Genomic DNA, 23,962 nt, shown 5'->3' on the forward strand with positions numbered 1-23,962 from the left:
ATCAAAGGTCTCTGAAACCAGAAAGCGGCCACGTGCACAGGAAGAGTTCTTTCACCTGGGGTGTTTCTAAAATTTGAGACTGAGGTGAAAACTTTCCTGTTAAAATAATTGTTATGATGAGTAGTCAAAGCCCAGTCCCCATTTAAAGCATGTCACAGTTCAGCCTAAAACAAAGGTCAGTTTACACTGGTCATCTTAAAATTGTGAAACTGAGCCTGGAACCACTTATCCTTTAATGGAGCAAAGCTCTGTTTTGGGCACTGGTTTTGGGGGCCAGCATGCTGCTGGGTCCCATGCTGTCACTGAGTTCTTGTTCCTTGTCTGTAACACGAATATAGTATCTGCTATAGGATCAACTGTGATGGTTGAGAGGATTTAAAATGCACATAAGACACCCGCCCCACAGTAGGTATTCAATAGGAGCAGTAATCACTAATGTCACTAGTCCTCATGCACCTGAAGAAGGCAGTTGTATTTTAATTCTATAGATAATGTGAGTGGGGCACAGAGAGGTGACGGACTTCCCCAAGGTCACACAGCAAGTGTGCGGGGAAAGTTGAATTCAGACAAGCTGTCAACAGCCAGCCTGTACTCCATTCACACTGCACCTCTGCAGCGCCAGGGCTGTGGGGTGTCCCGGGGACCCATGGGACACGATGAAATCTGCCCTTCCAGGCTCGGTCTGCAGGATGTCAGAAGAAATCCTGGGATATAGAGTTGGGCAGTTGGAACGCTGGTCCTGAGGCTGTGGCCAGCTCATCGAGCACGCATGGGCTGTGGGAAGGACCGCGCTGCCTTCCCGTCTCTGGGGAGGCAGCGTGGTCCTCCTGGGCTACGACCCCTACGTTGCCACTGCTGTCCTGCTCTGACGCCGCTCTTTGCTGCCACAGGTCTGTCGTTCTGCCAGCTGCAGAAGCAGCAGATCTTGCTGAGCAGCTACATCAACAGCACGGCCACATCCTACCTCCCTCAGTGTCAGGATTCGGGGGATTACGAGCCCGTGCAGTGCGACCTGCGACGCGAGCAGTGCTGGTGTGTGGACCCGGAAGGGATGGAGGTGTACGGGACCCGCCAGCGGGGGAGGCCGACACGATGTAAGTCCCACTGGCACCGGCACCCCATGAGGAGGCGGAGGCTGTGTGCGGCCTCCCATATCGGAACCAAAATGGGGTCAGGGCTCCCCGAGAAAAGGCAGAGGACCTGGCCCTCAGCACAGAGAAGGAAGGGACTTTAGGAAGGTTTTATCCCTTCTGATAGTTCCATGCGGTGGACAGCAGTATTCACCGGCTGATCATTAGAAGCGTAAGTAGGATTTCAAGGAGCATCTCCTGTCCCAGGCCTTAGTCCCTGTTTGGGATGCTGTCACGAGTGTAGTATGAACCCATGCACCTAGACTGCAGAAGCGTACACACCTCCTTGTATGGAAGAATTAAAAATTGTTTTCTTGGAAATGTTTAGGTCCAGGGAGCTGTGAGATAAGAAACCGCCGTCTCCTCCACGGGGTGGGGGACAAGTCCCCGCCCCAGTGTTCTCCAGACGGAGCCTTCATGTCTGTGCAGTGCAAGTTCGTCAACACCACGGACATGAGGATCTTCGACCTGGTCCACAGCTATAGCAGGTAAGGGCTGCCGGGCCCCTGAGTGTGCTCATCACGGGCCATCCCTGCCCATCTCCTGCCAAAGCTCCTGCTCACTTTGGGACTGTACGCTGGGGCGCATGCGCACGTGTGTGTGTGTGTGTGTGTGTGTGTGTGTGTGTGTGTGTGTGTGTGAGAGAGACACGCAGCCCGTGGGAACGGAGCGAGGCCTCACGCTCGTTTGCTGTGACGGACATCTGAAGGGCTACAGCATTCCCCACAAAGCAGGCTGGCAACAGCCATTCAGATTAAAAATAGGCGAACCCTCTGGCCCAGCCAGCCTATGGAGATAAAAACACCAGAATGTGGAGATGTATGTACCAGGATGTCTACTGCATCGTTTTTTATTGTAGCCAAAAACTGGGAACAAAGTACTGACAACCCAAGGTGGATGGCTGGATAAATGTGTACCTGCCATAAATATTTCTGCAGCCCTTAAAAAAAATGCAAATCAACTATTCCAGTTGATTCGGAGAGGATTCTGCAGCACATTAAGATAATATGATACACAAGGTACAGATAATATAAGAGGATTTAATTTTTAGAAAACAAACAAGCAGACAGGTCCCTTCATGTGCATATATGATTATATATTATGTTCATATCATGTGATCATGCTTGCGTCCGTATAGGATTAGGTGAGCGCAGAGAAAAATATGAATAAGCACATACTCTGCGGTTATCACAGCCGCCTTGAGGGTCAGGTTGCTGTGGAGAAGGGAACCAGCAGAAAAGGAGAAAAGATGGCTCCATAAAAAACGTGGACCGTTTTTATGCATTTTTATAAATTGCATGTATGTTTGCACCTATCAATGAGTTTAAAGATTTAAATAGCAAATATAAAAAGGGAGATGCATCATAGATCTTGGCCCAAATAACTGGATAGCTGCTGGTTATTCAAGATGTCTACTTTATTACTGTAAAGGGCTCGCAGAGACTTCAGATATAATTGAAACATTCTGAGTGAAAATAAATAAGACTATTAGTCTGTGAATACTGATAGGAATTCTCGTGGAGAACCTGAACCTTTATGTGGCTGGCTTTCAAAACAACAAGTTTCTTTCCCTATGAGAGAGAAGGGTCACAGATAAAAGCCTGTGACCAAGAATTGTCCCAGAGATAAGTCTCTTTTGAGCTGCATAGTGTTTTAAAAACTGGGGGATTTTAAGTAGAATCCTGTGAAATTTCCATTTGTGTAGGTAAAAATAGTTGAACATCAGCAATTTTATATGTTCAGCATAATACACAAAATTCTGAATTCCTGATTCTGAAGAACAAGGGTGAGGGCTACATGCATTGTCGCATGGCACCAAGAAGCTGGTTCTCTTTGGACTGAGTGCGCACCCCCCGCTGCTCTGGGTCTCTCCGTGTCCTGCTGCCACACGCCTCCTGCTCCATCTGTTTGCATTACCCGCCTGGCCCCATAGCATTTGCCCTGTGACCCTCATTCTGACTCTGTCACTGCTGGCAAAGTGACCCGGTCACTTACTTCTCTGAGCCTCAGTGTCCTCATCTGTAAGGACAACACTGGCTCGTTAGGTCATGGTGAAGATATGCTGAGCCCTTGTCTATAAAACCACTGCGAAAATTGTAAATTATTATGCATCTGTAAGGAATCCTTACAGATTCCTTACAGATCACCAGCTTCAGCAAATGTAGGTTACATTCAGCAAATGTAGGTTACATTCCCCTCCCCGCCCCACAAGGCCTGCCCGTGTGCACATAGGAATCTCCAAACAGCCTGATTTACTGATGCTCGTTGATGCAAACCTACGTGTGCTCAGTTCAAGTTCAACTGGATGTTCACTATATACAGGGAATTTGAGATCCTTTCATTTACTTCAATATTTACAAAAATAATTGGAATTGATGGTCTCTGGCACACAGTGGGGAATCTGAAGCACAGAAGTTAAGGACCCTAGCCTAGGAAGCACAGTTGGTGGGTTCCAGAGCTGTCTGTCTCCTTTTACCATCCCACAAAACCTCAGTTCATCTCTGTTCCCCACAGCATAGAGCACAGAGCCTTGCATACAGTAGACCTACAGTCATCAAAAGAACTTCTTGCAGGTGCCAGCTTGAGGCACAATGCATAGCTGCTTCCACCAGAGGGCAGTCGAGTTAAAGGCAAACATTCAGGACTAAGCGTCTATTGTTACGGAACAGAAAAAGTTCACCCTTGAAATGGGAGCCTTTCTTTCATGTAAGCAAGCATGTCTCTGAGCGAATTCTGATTTAAGAAGGTCATGGGAAGGGTCAGGTGGCTGGTTACTGGAAGCCCAGCCATATTCAGGAATTTTCTGATAAGCAGACCTGGGCAGTGCCAGCCCCAGTCACTCCACTGGGGCGAAGTGTCAGGAGCCATGGAGGCTACATGGAGAGTCTAGATGTAACACCTAGGGTTGCCAGTTGAAAAAATACCGGATGGCCAGTGATATTTGAATTTCAGATAAACAAGGAGTAATTTTTTAGTTTCAGTACGTCCCCAATACTGCATCAAGAATTTTAAGCCTGAGTGGGAGTTGGGTATATCTTATTAACCATCAGACTTGGATTTTGAAAAGAATGGACTGGGGTCGGGGAAGAGCAGAACGGGTGCCTGGGGGTGACTCTACAAGTTCGGAGGCTGCCGTACTAGTCCAGGTGAGAGGTGCTGTTGACTTGGACCAGAGCAGGTGATGGAGAGGACCGTGGTGAGATGGAGTGGGATTGGACAAATGTTGACTTGGTGGACTCCACAGAACTTGGTGAAGGAACAGACATGGGAGGCGAGGGAGAGGAAACGTTAAGGAGGACTCCAAGGTCTGGTTTCTGGATGGATGGTACAGGAAGAGTCTGGAAAGGAAAAGTCACAAATAATTTGCTTTTGGAATATTGAATCTGAGGCGATTTCTATGGGAAATTCACATGGAGAAGTGGCGTAAGGCAGTTGACCTATTTCCATGGGGCCACCGGGAGCCTGGAAGCCTCATTTGCCAACCTGTTTGCTGTGGGTTCTTGATGTGCTGGGTGATGATTTACACTTGAACTTGGCCACAGCATTTGCCCATTTAAGGCAGGTCCTTTTGCCTCTTGAAAAAGGCAGCTGTTAACTACACCTGTTTGGCCGGTGACCAAAAAAACATGTCATGATGGGGTGACATGATGGAGTGAGCTTTGCTAGTCCTTCTGACCCTTCCCCCATCTTTCTCATCGCCCTTACCTAACCACTAACTAGGGAAGCGTATTCTGGCTAAGCAGATTGTAGTAAAGGGCTTAAGAGCCGATGCCATTATCAAGGCTTTAGTGACCCGAATTAAATTCAGTCAGCCGGTTTCCTTATCAGCTCTTGTCCTTAGTGACTGAGCTCATTCACACTTCTTCAAATGCCTTGGCAACCCATGCTATACAGGTGATCCAGGGAGAAAGAGCAGATGCGTCATAACATGTGGTAAAGGGGCCTCGTTACCTGCACGTGTGAGCGACTGTGTGTGGAGACATCCTCATGACTCATCACCTGTTACCCTCACAGGACCCTCTGCAGTGTCTGCAGTGCCCCAAGCATTGTGGGAGTCACAGCGCTTGACTCTGAGGAGGGCTCTGCTAGTCTTCATCAATGGCGAGATGTCTGGAGGGGCTGTCTGGGAGAGGGTTGGAGCATCTGACTGAGTAGGGGGTGTTGGCTCCCCGGGTCCAGGGGCACGAATCCTACACTGCAGGTGGGCAGGAGCGGACGCCTGGCAGGGGCTGACATTTTGTATTGCACGGAGCCTCATTTGTGATTTCTCTAACTCTATGTTGGCCACAATCTGAACATAAAAGCAGAAACACCATCATTTTCCCCTCCACTACAATTTTCCTTCTTGAGGACTCTTTTATTATCATCCTGATAAAATCCAAAGAAAGCATCCTTTTCCATTAGTTGAAGGTTGAGGTGGGTCTCTGGGTTGAATTGGTGGAATGTGGGACTGGAGTGATTTAAACTTCCTGTGCCTCATGCTGGAATGGGCTTCAGAACTCCGGGCCAGCTGAGTGACCCATCACTGTCTATTAGATGCCAAGAAAAGCTCAGTGTCCGGCTAGAAAGAAGAGTGTCAAAACAGAGGACTGCCTCTCAGGATATGGGGCAGGAATAGGGTACAGCCAAACACACTGCATAACACCATTAGCAGAGATCACGTGGCGGTAAAGCCCTGGATTTGAAACCCCGTTCCCACCACTGGTTCAAGACCCATGGCCAATATACCTCACTTTTTTAACCTCTAAAATGGGCATGAAAAAAATACCACCTGCCTTTTAGGAGGGTTAAATGAATTAAATGAGTCAACATATATTAAACATTTTGCAGGTTGTCTTCTACAAATTAGTGTTCAATAAATGGAAGTGATTATGCTACTATTATTAGCACTTTTGTAATTGAATTGTCCCAGGTTCCAATGAATGAACTTCTGTCCTATACCTCCTGTCAGTGGGAGCAACTGGGCCAAGTGAGTTTTTAGTTTCTTTTATTCAACTCACTTAGTGTAACATTCTTTTTAATTTAACTCACATGCACACAGTCATAGACCAACAACATGGAAAAAAATCCATAATTCTACAGTGCGTTCATAGGTCTTGCTTTGTGCATTCATTTCCATTCAAATTAACTAATACTCGTGCACCCTGTGTTCAGGCTCTGAGCAGTTCCTGCAAATATATTCCCTTCCAATACTGGTTCATTTGCACAGGAGCAATTGTAGTGTATGTACATGCCATTTTGTATTCTACCCTTTTTACATAATATTATGCATGCATTCGTTTAGGGGGTTTACTATAATTTACTTTTAATTTTCATATCTTTGGACATTAAGGTTGTTTTCAACATTTTGCTAGAATATATTATACAGCAATAGACCTATCTGTGCAGAGAGCTGCTTTTCTGCTAACTTACTGGTTGGGGATATATTTCCAGATGTAGGTAGAAACATACTATACTTGGTTTCATAGACTTGCTATATAGGGCATAAAATAAATCTCTCAATGTTGCATAAAGATGAACAAATCCTCTCTGGTTGCTATGTCATTGCACGTGGGAAGAACTCCTGATACAGCTTTACGTCACTCACCTGGGCTTCATATTACTTCCAGGATGGGGAGTCCAGCCAATTAGCTCCCTTTAGCAATTGCCGGGTCAGGCAGGATTTAGGCATCCTTTTCCTCAATTTATGGCAAGGGATGTAGAGTCCTTGTTAGTGATGTCACATTGATTTGGTGTTTTTTTCAACTATGGGACTGGGAAATGGCCTACATAAGAATTTCCTATCGTGGAATTTGGCTTCTTTTCAAGCTCTTGAAAAGTTGTAAAGGGATCTGAAGTCGTCTGATCTCCCCAAATGAGATCATCTACAATGTGTACCATATGTCTGTAAAGCACACTTGGCCCTTAGTCTCTAGGGTTATATTCTAGTAAAGGAACTTGTTAATGCAATGCTCATTAACTGTTCTCTGCCTGGTCCTATGAGACACACGCTTGGGCATAAATTGGTCAAATGCCACGAGTGAGAAAAACGCTAATTAGTAGATGACAGCCAAGCACAGCTTTATTTTCACAGGTCCAGCCTCGCTCTGGCCAAGGACAACCAATTTAGGAAAAAAAAGTACATTTACTGCAGGAAGCCTGGAGCAAATGGCATGAAATAAAGAAGCAGACATTTCTTTTCCCCAGATGAAATGAGGCCACGTTAATTTATTTCTACAGGAAGAGCTCATGATGACTTGCTTTTTATGAAATGGTGATCGTGAATCCCATTGTCTCTTAGGTTCCCAGATGCATTTGTGACCTTCAGTTCCTTTCGCAGAAGGTTTCCGGAGGTGTCTGGGTATTGTCACTGCGTGGACAGCCAAGGGCGGGAACTGGCTGAGACAGGTAAGCGCGTTCGCCAGACCCGAGAGCCTAAATGTCACTCCCTGTAAACCAGAAATAGCGGCTGGGCTGCCCTGGATATGGAGGCGGGCGTGGCCCTCGGAGACTTTCAAGGGCGGCCCTGTAAACACAGCTGCTGCTGGTCCACGCGGCGCCTTTGCACACACTGGAAAGAGGTGCCCGGCCCCCACCCCGCCCCGCCCCTGCGCAGATGCAGCTCCAAGCTTGGCAGGTAGAGCCCGGGATGGACTGCAATCTCTCACTCTCTCAGCTGCGCTCCCCTGTGCTGTGAACAAACTGTGCAACCGTACACAGCCGCCCTGACTTTGAAAACCATTAAAGCCCTGTTCAGACCCAAAGCACAATGATGCCAGTGGAGGCTCTGGCCTCTTCATATCTGTTTGCACGGCGAGGTCAGGGCCTCCTGTCTGAATGAACCCCTCCCTCCAAACGCTTGCTGTCTTGGCTCAGGTTTGGAGCTGCTACTCGATGAGATTTACGACACCATTTTTGCTGGCCTGGACCTTGCTTCCACCTTCACTGAGACCACCCTGTACCGAATACTGCAGAGACGGTTCCTAGCAGTGCAGCTGGTCGCCTCTGGCAGATTCCGATGTGAGTACTAAGCCCACGGCAGATGTGTGTGTTTCTGCTAGGAGAGAACCACTCGGGCTTCAAGTCGCTGCAGTCTCTGTCCCAGCAAAGTGGGTGCGGGGATTGAAGCAATCTCACCAGCATCCAGAACGCGTGCTGTAAACACACCAATTGTCCTTTCCTTTACCACGCGGATCTCTCGTAGGCCCCACGAAATGTGAAGTGGAGCGGTTTACAGCCACCAGCTTCGGTCACCCCTGCGCTCCGAGCTGCCGCCCAGATGGGGAGTACCAGGCGGTACAGTGCCAGAGGGACGGGCCGTGCTGGTGTGTGGACGCCCAGGGACGGGAGATCCAGGGGACGCGGCGTCAAGGGGAGCCTCCGTCCTGTGGTGGGTGTCCTCTCCAGGCCTCCTCTCTTGTTCTCGTCAGGTCGTGTGACTTTAAGTGTCTCTCCAGACGGACCTCTTCATAACCCATTAATTCCATTGCCTCCTGAGGGTGCCCCCACGGGCCCTTCAGGTTCAACATGATGCAAACCCGTTTATCATCATTAATTTCCAATACATTTCTCGTCCTGCGTCAGGCATGGTTGCTTCCTCAGGGAGCTCAGAGAATAGTAGAAGAAGAATTAAGTGTACACGTGCCATGAGAGAAGTGTGTACTGATAGCTGAAGGAGCACAGAGCAGAACCGGGTCAATCCTATCTCGCAGCGTGTATGGCAAGGAAACATCCAGGAAGGCTTCATGGAAGAGGTGACACTTGATGAGCGTCTTCTAAAATAAAGATGTTTCCTGAAGGAGGAAAATAAAGAGAGGCGTTCTCTCTACAAAGAGCAGGAGAAACAAAATTATAAGGACATAAATACGAAAGGGTCCCGACTTGTGATGGTTTGACTTACAATTTTTTGACTTTACAATGGTGTGAAAATGATACACATTCAGTAGAAACAGTGCTTTGAATCTGGATCATTTCCTGGCCTAGAGGTACGCGGTATGAAACTTTCTCGTGATGCTGGGCAGCGGCAGCGAGCCGCAGCTCCCCATCAGCTACTCGATTGTAACCCATACACTTATGACCATTCGGTACCCAGACAGCTATGCTGTCTTTCCCTTTCAGTACAGTATTCAATAAATTACATGAGGGAATTCCCTGGCCGTCTAGCGGTAAGGACTTGGCACTTTCACTGCCGGGGCCCATGTTCAAATCCTGGTCGGGGAACCAAGATCCTGCAAGCGTCGTGGTGAGGCCCAAAAAAACAAATACTTACACGAGATATTCAGCACTTTATTATAAAATGGGCTTCGTGTTAAGATGATTTTACCCAACTGTACACTAATGTAAGTGTTCTGAGCACATTTAAGGTAGGTGAGGCTAAGCTACAATGTTGGGTATTCAATGCGTTTTCGACTTCATGATATTTTCAGCTTACGATGGGTTTATCAGGATGTCACCCCACCACCGTCGAGGAAGATCTGTAATAGGCGTTGGTGAGCTAATCAACAGTGAATCCGCGAGAAGGATAGAGAAAAAACATGTTGGAGTATGTTTGGGGTGGGGAACTCTGAAAGGCAGGGGTAGTAAGGTCTTTCATAGCAAAGCAAAGGCTTGGGGGCTTCATCCTGGAGGGTCAGAGGAACTGTTGAGGGTTTTTAAGCTGGAGAGTGCCATGTGGGGTTTGTGTATAGGGAAGACAGCCCAGGCATTTTGGAGGGCAGATTGTACAGGAGCATCAAGCTGCAGGTAGTGGGGCGTTTGAAGGTCATTGCAGTGTCCTGAAGAGAGATAAGGGGCCTATGTTACTTTCCTGGGGTGGCTGTAACAGATGACCACAAACTGAGTGGCTTAGAACAACAGAAATATATTCTTGTACAGTTCTAAAGGCTAGAAGTCTAAAATCAAGGTGTCAGCAGGGCCGTGCTCGCTCTCAAGGCTTCAGGGGAGAATCCTTCCTTGCCTCTTCCTGGCTTGTGTTAGTCGCCAGCAATCTTTGTGTTTTTAGACAGAAACGTAATTGTTTTATTTTATTTTAAAAAAATTTTTATTGGAGTATAGTTGATTTACAATGCTGTGTTAGTTTCAGGTGTACAGCAAAGTGAATCAGTTATACATATACGTATATCCACTCTTTCTTAGATTCTTTTCCCATATAGGCCATTACAGACTATTGAGTAGAGTTCCCTGTGCTGTACAGTAGGTCCTTATTAGTTATCTATTTTATATACAGTAGTGTGTATATGTCAATCCCAATCTCCCAATTTATCCCTCCCCACCCTTACCCCCTGGTAACCATAAGTTTGTGTTCTACATCTGTGACTCTATTTCTGTTTTGTAGGTACGTTCATTTGTACCCTTGTTTTAGATTCCACATATAAGCAATATCATATGATATTTGTCTTTCTCTGTCTGACTTACTTCACTCAGTATGATAATCTCTAGGTCCATCCACGTTGCTGCAGATGGCATTGTTTCATTCTTTTTTATGCCAACAATCTTTGGTGTTCCTTGGCTCGTGACAGCATAACTCCACACTCTGCCTCTGTTGTCACATGGCTGTCTCCCTGTGTGTCTGCCTCTGTGTCTCGTCTCCTCTTCTTGTAATGACACTAGTTGTATAGGATTAAGAGCCCACTTAATCCTCTAATTAAGAGCCCTCTAGAGTAGTAGAGCCTACTCCAGTAGGACCCCATCTTAACTCATTACATTTACAATGACCCTGTTTCGAAAGAAGATCACATCTGTGGTTCCAGGAAGGACATGAGTTCTGGGGAGACTATTCAGCCCAGGATGGGAAGCAATACTGAAGTAGAAGCAGCGGGCTGTGGAAGAGGGTGTGGACATGAGACATGTCACCAGGCATCCCAGTAAGACTCTGTTCCAGGGACTTCCCTGGCGGTCCACTGGTTAGGACTTCGCCTTCCAATGCAGGGGGTGTGGGTTTGATCCCTGGTCGGGGAGCTAAGATCCCACATGCCTCGTGGCCAAAAAACCAAAACATAAAACAGAAGCAATATTGTAACAAATTCAATAAAGACGTTAAAAATGGTCCACATCAAAAAAAGAAAATCTTAAAAAAAAAAAGACTCCGTTCCACCTTGCAGTGAGACCCTGAAAGGTGTTAGCGGTGAAGGGGGAGGAATCCAGGAGCACTTGCAGGCTTCCAATTTAGGTGAGCTGGATGGCCTGGCAAGATTTGAAACAGTGAAGGAGGAGTACAGTCTTTTTAGAGCCTCAAAATAGACATGTGTTAATGTTCTTTCAGTACTTCCCGGTAAACCATTTGATTTCTCCAACTTAACATTTTGAGTTCTTGGCACAGTATTGGGTACCATCCTATCTGCTAAGTGTGAGGATGTAGAAAAAGGACATTCTGAAGCTCTGCCTTGAAGGTAGTTTTACAATTACACTTTGGTTCTGTTAAAACCCAGAGAATATTGTGCCCTCCAATTTCCAGGTGAAAATGAAGAACTGCGTTCTTCCAAGTTAAAACCAAAAGTACTTCCAAATGCATGGATCTTATGTATCTTTTTTACTTTTTCCCTCTGGTGTTATCAGTCCTGTTTCCATGGAAACAAATGCCACATGGAACGAATATCTGAATTCTCTTTTTTTTTTTTTTTTTTTGCCTTGGTAACTCTACATAACAAATGAATGGGCAGGATATGCTCTTAATTTGGAAAGAGAGTAAGCCGAGCCGTGAACTTGATTTCTTCCGTACCTTGCTGTAATATCCATTAGAGGAAGCTGCGGCCTCGTGGACGGATGTGTTGTGTGTTCAGATGTTGCCAGTCTTTCGCACTCTCTCTGACCGCAAGTTCCAGCTCTTTCTCTATTGCCTGGTTACAGAGGAAAATTGGCTGACTTCCTTTTTGGCACCCATGTGAACTGAGGGAAAAGAATTATTCGGAAAAGTTGCGGGTGGGTGGGTTGCAAAGGCCTTCTAAGGTTTACGGTTTTATGGAGAAAAATGGAGCTTTCTCCCGTCCACCTATGTGACTGAGACAATCGGAGTTTGAATTTAAAATCTTTTCTCTGGATGGGATGACAGTCAACTTAGGATATTCAGATGGGATGACAGTCAACTTAGGATATTCGGATAGAATGACCTGACTACGCATGTATTGAGTTGACTGAGTTAATACTATTTAATTAATAATTTCAAGGAAAGGTCAAGAAGCCTGGGAGAATGTGCTAAGTGTGTTTGCTGAGTGGGCATTATTGTATTATGTTATGGGAGATATCATAATTCCTAAATACTGTATCAATATGTTGAAACAGGAAAATATTTCTAATTATGGGAAATACCAGTAGCACTTAAAGTATGGTTCTTATCCTCAAACAGACTACAAACTAGTTAGCCTAGACGAAATGACCCACAAGGAGGAATTGGAAGCCACACGAAGAGCATATAATGAAGCATTAAAGGCCATTAAGAATTCCAGTAGGAGAATACTGGAAAACAACATTTCATTAAAAGCAAATAGGAATTTGTTGGTGTAGTAGTTTCCTAGGGGGGCTGTAAGAAATGACCACAAACTGGGTGGCTTAAAATAACAGACATTTATTCTCTCACAGTCCTGCAGGCCAAAAGTCTGAAATCAAGGTGTCAGCAGGGCCGCGCTCCCTCGGAAGGCTCCAGAGTAGACTCCTTCCTTGCCCCTTCCTAGCTTCTGATGTTTGCTGGCAATCATTGGCATTCATTGGCTTATAGCTGCATCACTCTTGTCTCTGCATCCGTCTTCATGTGTTTTTCTTCCCCGTGTATCTCCTCTGTAACATGGCATTTCTTAAGGACATCAGTCATTGGATTTAGGGCCCACCCTCATCCAGTATGACCTCATCTTAACTAATGACATCTGCAGAGATGCTCATTCCAAGTGAGACCATATTCTGAGGTTCCGGGTGGACTTGAATATTGGGCGAGGCAGGACACCTGGTGGGGAGACATCATTCATGGTGGTGAATGTGTGGTCAGGGTTCCAGAAAGTGAGCTGGTGTCTCTGAGCCCAGCCTGAGGGGGAGGTCACCCTCTAATGAAATCTAGGAGAGAAAGTCAAGTCAACTGGAGTCCTTACTCCCCAAGATGGAGGCCACTGGTTCTGCTCAGGGGGAAAGGAAAAAAATGTTAATAAAAAGATACAGAGAAGCAAGAGGTATGAATTCGGTCCTTGACTGACTTTTTTCATCTCACTACCAGAAAGATCTGAGGCCTTGTGTCAGGGTTACTGGTGATAGTAAAACCATTTCTCTGTTTGCATCTCTGTTTGCATTTCTCCTGCAGCTGAAGACCAGTCCTGTCCCTCTGAGAGGCGGCGGGCCTTTTCCAGACTCCGCTTTGGGCCCTCGGGCTACTTTAGCCGGCACGACTTGTTCTTGGCTCCCGAGGAAGGACCGGGCTCTCAGAGAGTCACCAGATTTGCCTCATCCTGCCCCTCCTCGATCAAGGAGCTCTTTGTGGATTCTGGGATTCTCCACCCAATGGTACAAGGGCATGATACACGGTTTCCTGCCCTAGAAAGTCTCCTCAAAGAAGCCATCAGAGGGATTCTTCCCTCCCGAGAGCTGGCCCGTCTCGCCCTGCAGTTCACCACCAACCCAAAGCGACTCCAGCAAAACCTCTTTGGAGGGAGATTTTTGGAGAATGTCGTCCAGTTTAACTTGTCTGGAGCCCTGGGCCCAAGAGGTACGTTTAATTTCAGCCGCTTTTTCCAGCAACTTGGTCTCCCAGGCTTCCAAAATGGACGGGCACTAGCAGATCCGGCCAAGCCCTTCTCCGTGGGACTGAATTCAAATCCTGCCACGGAAGCCCCTGAAGCCTTGAAGATGGGTGTTGCTATGAATAAGCCAGTTGTGGGCAGCTTTGGCTTTGAAATCAACTTACAAGAGAATCAAAATGCCCTGAAATTCCTTTCTTCCCTCCTGGAGCTTCCAGAATTCCTTCTCTTCTTGCAGCATGCTATTTCTGTGCCAGAGGACAAAGCAAAGGATTTAGGTGACGTGATGGAGATGGTGCTTAGCTCCCAGGGCTGTGGGCAGACACCTGGCAGCCTTTTTGTCCCATCATGTACTGCAGAAGGGAGCTACAAGGAGGTCCAGTGCTTTGCTGGAGAGTGCTGGTGCGTGGATGCCCGGGGCCAAGAACTTGCTGGCTCCAGGGTCAGAGGTGGACAACCGAAGTGCCCCACAGAGTGTGAAAAACAAAGGATGCGCATGCAAAGCCTCTTGGGTAGCCAGCCTGCAGGGTCCAGCCTGTTTGTCCCTTCTTGTACCAGTGAGGGGCACTTCCTCCCCGTCCAGTGCTTCAACTCAGAGTGTTACTGTGTGGACGCCGAGGGTCAGCCTATTCCCGGAACTCGAAGTGAACTTGGAGAACCCAAGCAATGTAAGTCTGTTGGGTATTCAATCTGCAGACTCTGATTCTCCCCTGGGGTGCTGACACAGTGCATTACAGTCGTAGCTAAAGCCCCAACTTCTGTTATGGCAAAATACGCTGGCTGATTTTTTTTTTTAACTTTTAATTTTATATTGGAGTATAGTTGATTAACAATGTTGTGATAGTTTCAGGTGTTCAGCAAAGTGATTCAGTTATACATATACATGTATCTATTCTTTTTCAAGTTCTTTTCCCATTTAGGTTGTTAGATCATATTGGGCAGAATTCCCTGTGCTATACAGTAGGTCCTTGTTGTTTATCCATTTTAAATATTATGCTGGCTGATTTAAAAATTGTCCAGAAAAGTCTTGATAGTGTTCACCATTCTAAGGAGTGAATAGGGAGATTTATTTGGCCTTAAGGAACTGCCACATACGCGTCTGCCGTGCTGACAACAGCTGGTCTCAACCGTGTTGTTTCAGTGATGGGGATGTTCTCTTTCTGGATGATATTTACAAATTTAAGGTTGATGGCGTCTTTATGGTTGTATAAGGTGTTAGATGGAGTTTGGACAGTTAAGGTCTTCCATCTCGGTCTTCGGGGCTTATTAAACTTCTCAGCCTGACGTACCTGTGCTTTGTTCCTCCCCAGGCCCCACACCCTGTCAGTTACAGGCTGAGCGCGCCTTCCTTGGGACAGTGCGGGCCCTGGTCTCTAATCCCAGCATGCCGCCCACCCTCTCCAGCATCTATATCCCGCAGTGCGGTGCCAGCGGGCAGTGGAGACGCGTGCAATGTGACGGGCCCCCCGAGCAGGCCTTTGAGTGGTATGAACAGTGGCGAGCTCAGAACAGTGGTGGCCAGGAGCTGACCCCTGCAGAGCTGCTAATGAAGATCAGGAGCTACAGAGAAGTGGCTTCCAGAAGCTTCCGTCTCTTTATTCAAAGCCTGTATGAGGCTGGCCAACAAGACATCTTCCCAGGGCTGGCAAGATACTCTTCAGTCCAAGATGTCCCGCTGGCAGTGTTGGAAGGGAACCTGACCCAGCCCGGAGGGAACATCCTTCTGGAGCCCTACCTCTTCTGGCAGATCCTAAATGGCCAGCTCAGCCGATACCCAGGGTCCTACTCAGACTTTAGCACTCCACTGGCCCACTTCGACCTCCGGAGCTGCTGGTGTGTGGATGAGGCTGGTCAAAAGCTGGAGGGAACCCGGACCGAGCCCAGCAAGGTCCCAGCATGTGAGTTAAACCACGAAGACCTGAATTTGTGGTTTTTTAAAAAGGGTGTCTGGTGGGAGTGTATTGTCAAAGCTGGAATGGAGTTTAGAGAAGGCCAGGTACATCCCTTCAACATATGGTTGAGAAAACTGAGTGTATTGGTCAGCTCAGGAGGCTATAACAGAGTAGCAGACTGAGGGGCTTAACCAACAGACATTTGTTTCTCTCATTTCTGGAGGGTGGAAGGTCAAGGTGCCGGCAGACTCGGTTCCTGGTGAGAGCCGTCTCCCTGGCTTGAAGGCCACCTTCTTGCTGTGTATTCACATGGCAGAGAGAGAGAAAGCTTTGGTCTCTTCATTTTTTAAGACACTAATCCCATCATGAGGGCCCCACCCTCACGACCTCACCTAAAACTAATCACCTCCCAGAGGTCCCACCTCCAAATACCATCCCACTGGGGATTAGGGCTTTAGCACATCCCTTTGGGGAGGACCCGAACATTCAGTCCATAACACCGAGGCTCATAGAAGGGAAGTGATTTCCCTACATCTACACAGTCAGGCATCGGCAAAGTTAATGTAATTCATTTTTAAATTTTCATATAATCGATTATTTAAATCAATGCCTCAAATTTTAACTGGATGTCTTCTGTGTGCAAAGCATTATCTTAGCCCAATGAAGGCTGTAAAGTGAATATGACCTGGCTCTTGCTCTGTATGGCGAATGCTTTAGTAATCTGTCATAAGTTAGGTGCATCGTTTGGTTAACCAGCACATATTATGATGGTTTTGTTACTTATAAGGACACTGCTAGGTGCTCTGGACCTCAGGAAGAGCTTCTGTCTTCAAAGTGCCTTTATTTATCAATACTTGAGGGGGGTTAATTCAAGGGCTAATTGAAGAGCTGCTGAAGGAGGTCTGTGAGTTCAGCTTCGTGGCAGAAGACTTATAACAAAGCTATGGTGTATGACATAAACAGAAGGAAGCTGACTTTGTGTCTTAAACTAAAATGCTTACCACCAAATAGCCATGCCATCAGTTTGAAAGAGCGACCAGACAGATTCAACACTGGTATTAACCAAAGCAGAATCTCACTAACCAGCAGTTGCTAATTTTACAGGTAATATTATAGCTGTTTAAGTCCAATAAACTCTCTCAATTCATCCTTTGCAATGTTCAACATTGTCCAGACCTTTCTGGCTATTTTTAAAATTAATCAGACTATTTTTTTAATTTTAATTTTTTTATTTAAAAATTTTAAAGAATTTATACAGTTTTTAAAGGTTACAGTCCAAAAAAAAATAATAATAATAAATAAAGGTTACGGTCCATTTACAGTTACTACAGAATATTGGCTATATTCCCCATGTTGTACAATTCATCCTTGAGCCTATCTTATACTAAGTAGTTTGCAGCTCCCACTCTCCCATCCCTATATTGCCCCTCCACTCTCACTGGTAACCACTAGTTTGTTCTCTGTATCTGTGAGTCTGCTTCTTTTTTGGTTATATTCACTAGCTTGTTGTATTTTTTAGATTCTACATATAAGTGATATCATACAGTATTTGTCTTTCTCAGTCTGACTTATTTCAGTTAGCATAATGCCCTCCAAATCCCTCCATGTTGCTGCAAATGGCAAAACTTTATTCTTTTTTTATGGCTGAGTAGTATTCCATTGTGTGTGTGTGTGTGTGTGTGTGTGTGTGTGTGTGTATATATACACCACATCTTCTTTATCCATTCATCTGTTTACGGACACTTAGGTGTCTTCTTTATCCATTCATCTGTTTATGGACACTTAGGTGGCTTCCATATCTTGGCAATTGTAAATAATGCTGCTATGAATACTGGAGTGCATGTATTTTTTTGAATTAGTGTCACTATTTTGACATTAGCCAAAGTTTAGGCTTTAGCAGAAGTGGGTTTTGGGTGATAGGAATATGTGATGAGAACGGTAATGCCCTGGGCATCTTGAACAGCCTGGAGACCCACTACTAGGATTCTCCTTTAACATGTCAAGTCCTAGCAATGGGCTGACCTTCAAAGTCAACACACAGATGTCAGCATGACTGTTATATAAGAAGTCTCATTTATTTTTTGAGAGTCTATGGACCAATGGTCAGGTCTACACGGGGACATTCCTATAATTTTAGATGATTTAAGACTGAATTTGGTCCTCTTTGGATCTAATTTTTGGGGCCTGAGTTGCTGATACCAAAAGCACCTAGTAAATTCAGTAGCTAGTCTTATTCACTTTGAGACCTTATTCACCAAAGCGTTGGAGCTGGCCTCAGAATATACCATCTCTTTCATTGAGTAACGAGAGGTTGTGTAGAGTAGACCACCCGGGTGTATAGAATAACCCACTGGGAAGAAAGTATTAGAACTTCCATTTATATTTAGTATTTTATCTCTTCCTTTTAAATTTCTGTTTTTGTTTTTGCCATTAATTGTTGACAGCTGAAACAGCTGAGAAAACTGTACCCAGCACATTATTATACTGGTACGTACGCATGCTTTATAAATAAAGAAATGCACATGTTTTGGGGGTGCATGTTCAAACTCTTTCGTTGATGGGGGCGTATTATCAGAAGGGCTTGGTGGCCATTGGTTCAGAGCCCTGATGCTCAAAGTGGAGTCGAGCAGCACCAGCACCACTTTGGGAACTTGTTAGAAATTCAGAATCTCGGACCCCACCTGCTTAATCAAAATCTGCATTTCTGCAAGATCCCCAGGTGGATCTAATGCTCCCTAAAGTTTGAGAAGGATGGACCTAGAAGACGGAGCTCTAGGCATCTTGAATCCGGGTTCTGTTACCTCCTACTCTGTGAGCTAGAGGAAGGTCGTTCCTCTTAGTCTTAGCTTCATCTGTAAAATCTGGGTTATGACAGATAACTACTTCAAAAGTGTTGGTGTGAGAATTATAGCAGATAATAGATGGAAAGTGCTAGGTCCAGTACATAGAAAGTCCTCAACTAACTGGATTAATACAACTGACAGTAAGTAAGGAGGTGACCAGTAACTTACTACACACGTGCGGGGATGATGGCTCCTGCCTCTAGGGATATGATGTCAGGTCCTGTCCATATTGCCATCTCTGGCCTGTTTGCATTTGCTTTCTTCACTTCATGTGCATTTATGGACCACCTACTGTGTGCACTGTGCCGTGTGATGGGGAAACAATCATGAGAAAGTTATGGTGTCTGTCCTCCAGGGGCTCAGAGACTAGTGTGGGAAACTGACTTGTCATCGGGTAATAAACTGAAATGATAGAACAGAAGTGTGAACACAGAAGACACAATGGAGGATGCCCAGAGAATGGGGCTACTCACCGAATGGGGAGTTGGGGACAGTTTGCATGGCATCAGCTTCTGGATCGTGAGGGATGTTTGCCCAGCCCTTCCTGACGGAGGAAATAGATGGGCCGAGTCAGGGAGACTGTGAAAGGGTCTGCTTTGTTGGGGATGGGTGGAGAAAGGTGGTAGGAAGGGGGGCAGGCTACTTAGGAGGGAATGATAGAAGGAGAGACTAAGGGTAAATTGGGGCCAGATTTTCAAAGGTCTTAAGTGTCCAGTTATGGAATCTTCGTTCTATTCTGAAAGACATGAGCAGTAAGCATAGACTTTTGAATGTGAACTTTTGCTTCAGGGTTTCCAAATCCGTGGGATTGAGAGAATAGATTTTTTGATCAAGAACATCCACAGAAATCAATGTCTTCAAATTCCAGATGTCAAGAGTTTCTGGTAATCCTGTGCTCTCAAAAGAATCTACGGAACACATTCACTGTTGAATTCAGTGTGATTGATTGAAATAAATATGGCTGGGTGGCTTTTTATAGTAGTCACAATTTCAAGGACAACATGTACCAGACATGTGCCAACCACTTCAGCTGCCACACTCATAGAATAATTACAAAAGCCCTACGGGGTAGATTCCCTGATTATCCCCATTTCACAGATCACAAGACTGAAGCTCAGAAAAGTTAAGCACATTATTACACAGCTGATAAGTGATCATGCTGACATTTGAACCCAGGGGTCTCTGAGAGTCATGCTCTTTCCTTTTCACAAGAATAACCCTCTTCTAAATTACAATGCCTCCTTTCAACTTTTGATATCCATCCATCCATCCACTCATCCATCCACCCATCCATCCACTCATCCATCCATCCATCCATCCATTCCCCCATTTATCCATCTATTATCCATCAATCCATCCATCTGTCCATCCTTCCATTTGAGGCAGCTGGTGAACATTACTGGTTCTAGAGTCATACTGACTAGATTGGAATTCTGAAGCAACTATTTGCCAGCTAGGAGCTTGTTTAAAGTTATATGACTTCTCCATGACTCAGTTTGTCATCTGTAACACACAGAAAATAATAACATCATATTGGGCTGTTTAATAAAGTAAATTGTTTGTGTAAATGTTCATGGTACAATGCCTGGCATGAAATAAACATTAACTACTACTAATCTTCTTACAAAATAGATACTCCATAAATGTTGAGTGAATGCAATTGTGGAGACAAAACAGAAAGAACATTTCAGGTTGTGGAAAGAGCTGAGGTGAAGGAAACAGCTGAGGCAGAAACATGTGTGTGAGTGTGTGTGTGTGTGTGTGTGTGTGTGTGTGTGTCTACATGCTAACATACTTCAAAGGGGTCAAAGGGAGCAACACGAGGTGGATGAATCCACCTGTGATGTCTTTACTCCCCTAGGTCCTGGCTCTTGTGAGGAAGTGAAGCTTCGTGTCCTGCAGTTCATTAAGGAAGCAGAAGAGATCGTCATGGCTTCCAACAGTTCTCGGTTCCCTCTGGGAGAGAGTTTCCTAGCGGCCAAAGGAATCCGGCTGACGGATGAGGAGCTGGCCCTTCCTCGCCTCTCCCCGCCCCGGGAGACTTTCTTGGAGAAGTTTCTGAGCGGGAGTGATTATGCCATTCGATTGGCAGCTCTGTCCAGTGAGTGCCCTGTGCTTGTGGTTTCTTGTTCCTTCTTTGGGGGAAGCAAGAGCTTGAATTAGTTCCTCTTCAGTCATCTTCAGGACTGTGGTTTCCCTGGGCCCATGGGTTCCGGAAAAGACAAAGGCTTTCTGTGATCCCAGCCAAAGCTGGAAGTTTGCCCACCTCTCCAAGAGGTCCCCCAATCCTCCAGCAGAGCCCCTTGGGGGCAGGGCTTCACATTTTGTATTGCAGGTGGTGCCTGCCACCCACCTGGAAGCCAAGCATTCTGGTTAAAAGGTTCAAATGTGTGAGCCCCAAATGCTCCTACTCCCCTCATGGCCTGTTCTGAGGCTTCCCTCCATTTCCAAGGATCCAGGAACACCCCTCCAAGGGGGAAAGGAGAGGAACCCTCCTAACTGAGGAACTTCTGGGGTGAGGCACCTTCCTCATGTGAGCGAATCCAACGCAGGTAGTAATTCCAAAAGGCACAACTTAGTACCTGCATATAACAGAAATATGCTCAGAGGACCGACACTGCTCTGGCCTAATAACAACTCAACGTTAGTTGACATGTACCTCTGGCCAGACACTTCCTGTGCTAAGCAGATTACCAGATCTTTGCATTTGATCCTCCAGCAGCTCCATGAGAATGATGCTATAATCACCATCTTTGATTCTTTTCAAATGTGGAAACAGAGGTTAAGTCACATGCCCAAGTTCACCCAGTTAATAACTAGCAGAGCCTGGATGCGATGCTGGTGGTTTGGCCCCCGGGCCTCTGTCCCATGCCCCTGCTCCCTGGTATGGCCAGGCTCGGAGCCTAGATTGGTCTCATCCCAGGGCCCCATCTCGTCCTCCAGCACCTGCAGCCTGCTCTGGCAGCAGGGTCCCATGTCCCTGCAGTCCTCTCGCTGACCCCGCACCAATTTGGCAGGGAGAACCGATTCGTCTATCTCCCAGCATACCCGAGTTCCCAGCCCCTTGTCAACTTAGCCGATTCCCTGTCAGGGGTTCTCTGGGCTTGGGTCACAAAACAGCAAAGCAGTGCTCCCCTCACAACATCTGTACTGAGATGAAGAGCGCCCACGCCCGCAGGCTGGAGCCTCCCTGCTTTCACGTTCCTGGCACGTCTGCTGCCACCTTGACATTGGGTTTTGCATGTCTTTATTTCCCTAACCACATGTGAGAGTCTCCCAAGAGCCATCTTTGTTTCCTGCTTCTCTCCCTCACCAGCCATCTCTTTTGGAGGACAAGGCACCCGTCTTATTCTTTATATCCTGGGGCCTGGCACAGCACTCAACAGATAGTGGGAACCTGGAAAATGTTGCTTAACCATCCTTGATTCTTTCCTCCTCTTTTTTTCTCTTCTCCTTCCTTCCCTCCCCTCATGCCCCAGGTACTTTCTTTCTCTGTTCCTTAGAGACTTGGAGATTCTGCTTTTGGCAGGAAACCCGTTTTTTAAAATTTTGTGCATGGGCAGGGTATGATGTAATCAAAGAGAGGGGGAGGGACTGATGCCCCTTGAGTTGTGACCACATTGGTCAGGGAGGGAAATATAGAGGAAGGGAAGAGAGAACGGTTGGCACCATAGGGATTTATTCGCTGAATGGTACGATGGCATGTTCCTCAGAAGTCAGGCTAAGGAAGTTCCCCTCCACCAAGCCACTGGCTCTGATTTTGCATGTCTGGCATCACTGGGAAAAAAGGAGGTGTCTGTAGAGAAGGACCAGGGTTGGTCACTTTCCTTGCCCCTCCAGACGAGAAGAGGCACGTCTACTGTTGCAGAGGAGAGGAAGCTCTTGGTGCGCAGACCTCCACGTCCTGGAGAGTATGGGGGTCGAAGGCCCAGCACAGAACGAGATTGAGGGCCACAAAGGGTCTTTGACCATCAGAACCTGGTAGCAGTGTCCCAGGGCCTTGTGAAGGGGAGGGGTGGGCGCAGGAGGAAAGGTAGCTGCTACGCAGCTGTGCCTGGCACATAGTCAACGTGTGATAAATGTCATCGGTGATCACTGCTGTCTCATGTGCCTGAAGACACTGTGTTGACCTCATCAGCTCTAAATGAGAATTCCTGAAGAAGGAAGAACAGCGATTCCATTCCTTCAGACTTCAGCCGGCACTTTTCTTTTCTTTTTTTTTTTTTGGCCACGCCTTGCGGCTTGCGGGATCTTAGTTCCCCCACCAGGGATCAAATCTGTGCGCGCTGCAGTGGAAGTACAGAGTCCTAACCACTGGACCACCAGGGAATTCCCATCAGCTGACATTTTAGGTTTTTTTTTCTTTTTACATTTTTAGTTTTAATGGGCAATCTGCTGAGTGCTCAGTGAGCCTGTTTTGGGTGGAAGTGTTTGTCACATGAATAAAAAGGCTGCCTATGTTGAAACAGGGTCTGTGTGGCTGTTCTCAGGATGGAGCCCACGCGGCCCGGGCTTTGCCAGTCAGGCACTCACATCTCTGCTCCTCTCTCCTGACTCCAGCCTTTGACTTCTACCAGAGACTCCGTGCCCACCTGGGCAAATCCCCACAGGCATGCACCCCTCTGCGGTCCAGCCCCTACGTGCCCCAGTGTGACGCATTCGGAAGTTGGGAGCCCGTGCAGTGCCACGCCGCGACTGGTGAGGGGGGCGGGCGCCCGCGCCCTGGAGAGGCCAAGTGACACCACTTAGAGGAAAGAGCCCGGCCCTGGGGGGCAAGTGAGCTGGACTCTAGGCCCCTGTTTGGCGGCTGGGGGCAAGTCCTTTAGTTTCTCTGGCCTCTGGTTGTCCCATCTGTACAGTGGGAGCAGTGGCCTTCTACCAGCCCAAAGGTCACGTGGGTGCTTGCTGAGGTTTCTGGGTGTTGAGGCCTGTGATTGTGGACGGTGTTGGGGAGGGCAGACAGACGGGAGGATGGGTGAGGGACCTTATTGGCACTGCTATGCATGCAAAGAAGGAAAGTTTTTAAAATTTTTAAAAAATTTTTATTGGAGTACAGCTGATTTACGATGTTATGTTAGTTTCAGGTGTACAGCAAAGTGAATCAGTTATACATATACATATCTCCACTCTTGTTTAGATTCTTTTCCCCTATAGGCCATTACAGAGTATTGAGTAGAGTTCCCTGTGCTGTACAATAGGTCCTTATCAGTCATCTGTTTTATATATAGTAGCGTGTATTGCGGGACACTCGGGGCAGGTCCCTCAGGGCGCTTCCTGAACTCTGGCTGTGGCTCTTTTCCAGGGCACTGCTGGTGTGTGGACGAGAAGGGAGAGTACGTCCCTACCTCGCTGGCTGCCCGCTCCGCTCAGATCCTGCAGTGTAAGAGGAGCCCCCCCGACCCGGG

At 46.7% G+C, this 23,962-nt stretch overlaps 1 protein-coding gene across 2 annotated transcripts in view; it reads left to right on the forward strand.

Moving 5' to 3' along the window:
• The window catches only part of TG (thyroglobulin), a 243,619-nt gene that overhangs the window by 1,880 nt on the left and 217,777 nt on the right, over positions 1-23,962 (forward strand). The window contains exons 3-12 of one of the 2 annotated variants that reach the window (XM_068525942.1): positions 891-1,094; positions 1,459-1,618; positions 7,411-7,517; positions 7,986-8,129; positions 8,314-8,499; positions 13,390-14,490; positions 15,133-15,720; positions 20,419-20,658; positions 23,118-23,255; positions 23,860-23,937. In XM_068525942.1, coding sequence (XP_068382043.1) covers positions 891-1,094; positions 1,459-1,618; positions 7,411-7,517; positions 7,986-8,129; positions 8,314-8,499; positions 13,390-14,490; positions 15,133-15,720; positions 20,419-20,658; positions 23,118-23,255; positions 23,860-23,937 — 2,946 coding nt within the window. Of the gene's footprint in view, positions 1-890; positions 1,095-1,458; positions 1,619-7,410; positions 7,518-7,985; positions 8,130-8,313; positions 8,500-13,389; positions 14,491-15,132; positions 15,721-18,158; positions 18,202-20,418; positions 20,659-23,117; positions 23,256-23,859; positions 23,938-23,962 lie in introns of those variants that run through there. The other variant, XM_068525943.1, reaches the window with a different exon arrangement.

This window comes from Eschrichtius robustus, chromosome 17, assembly GCF_028021215.1.
Source record: "Eschrichtius robustus isolate mEscRob2 chromosome 17, mEscRob2.pri, whole genome shotgun sequence".
NCBI lineage: Eukaryota > Metazoa > Chordata > Mammalia > Artiodactyla > Eschrichtiidae > Eschrichtius > Eschrichtius robustus.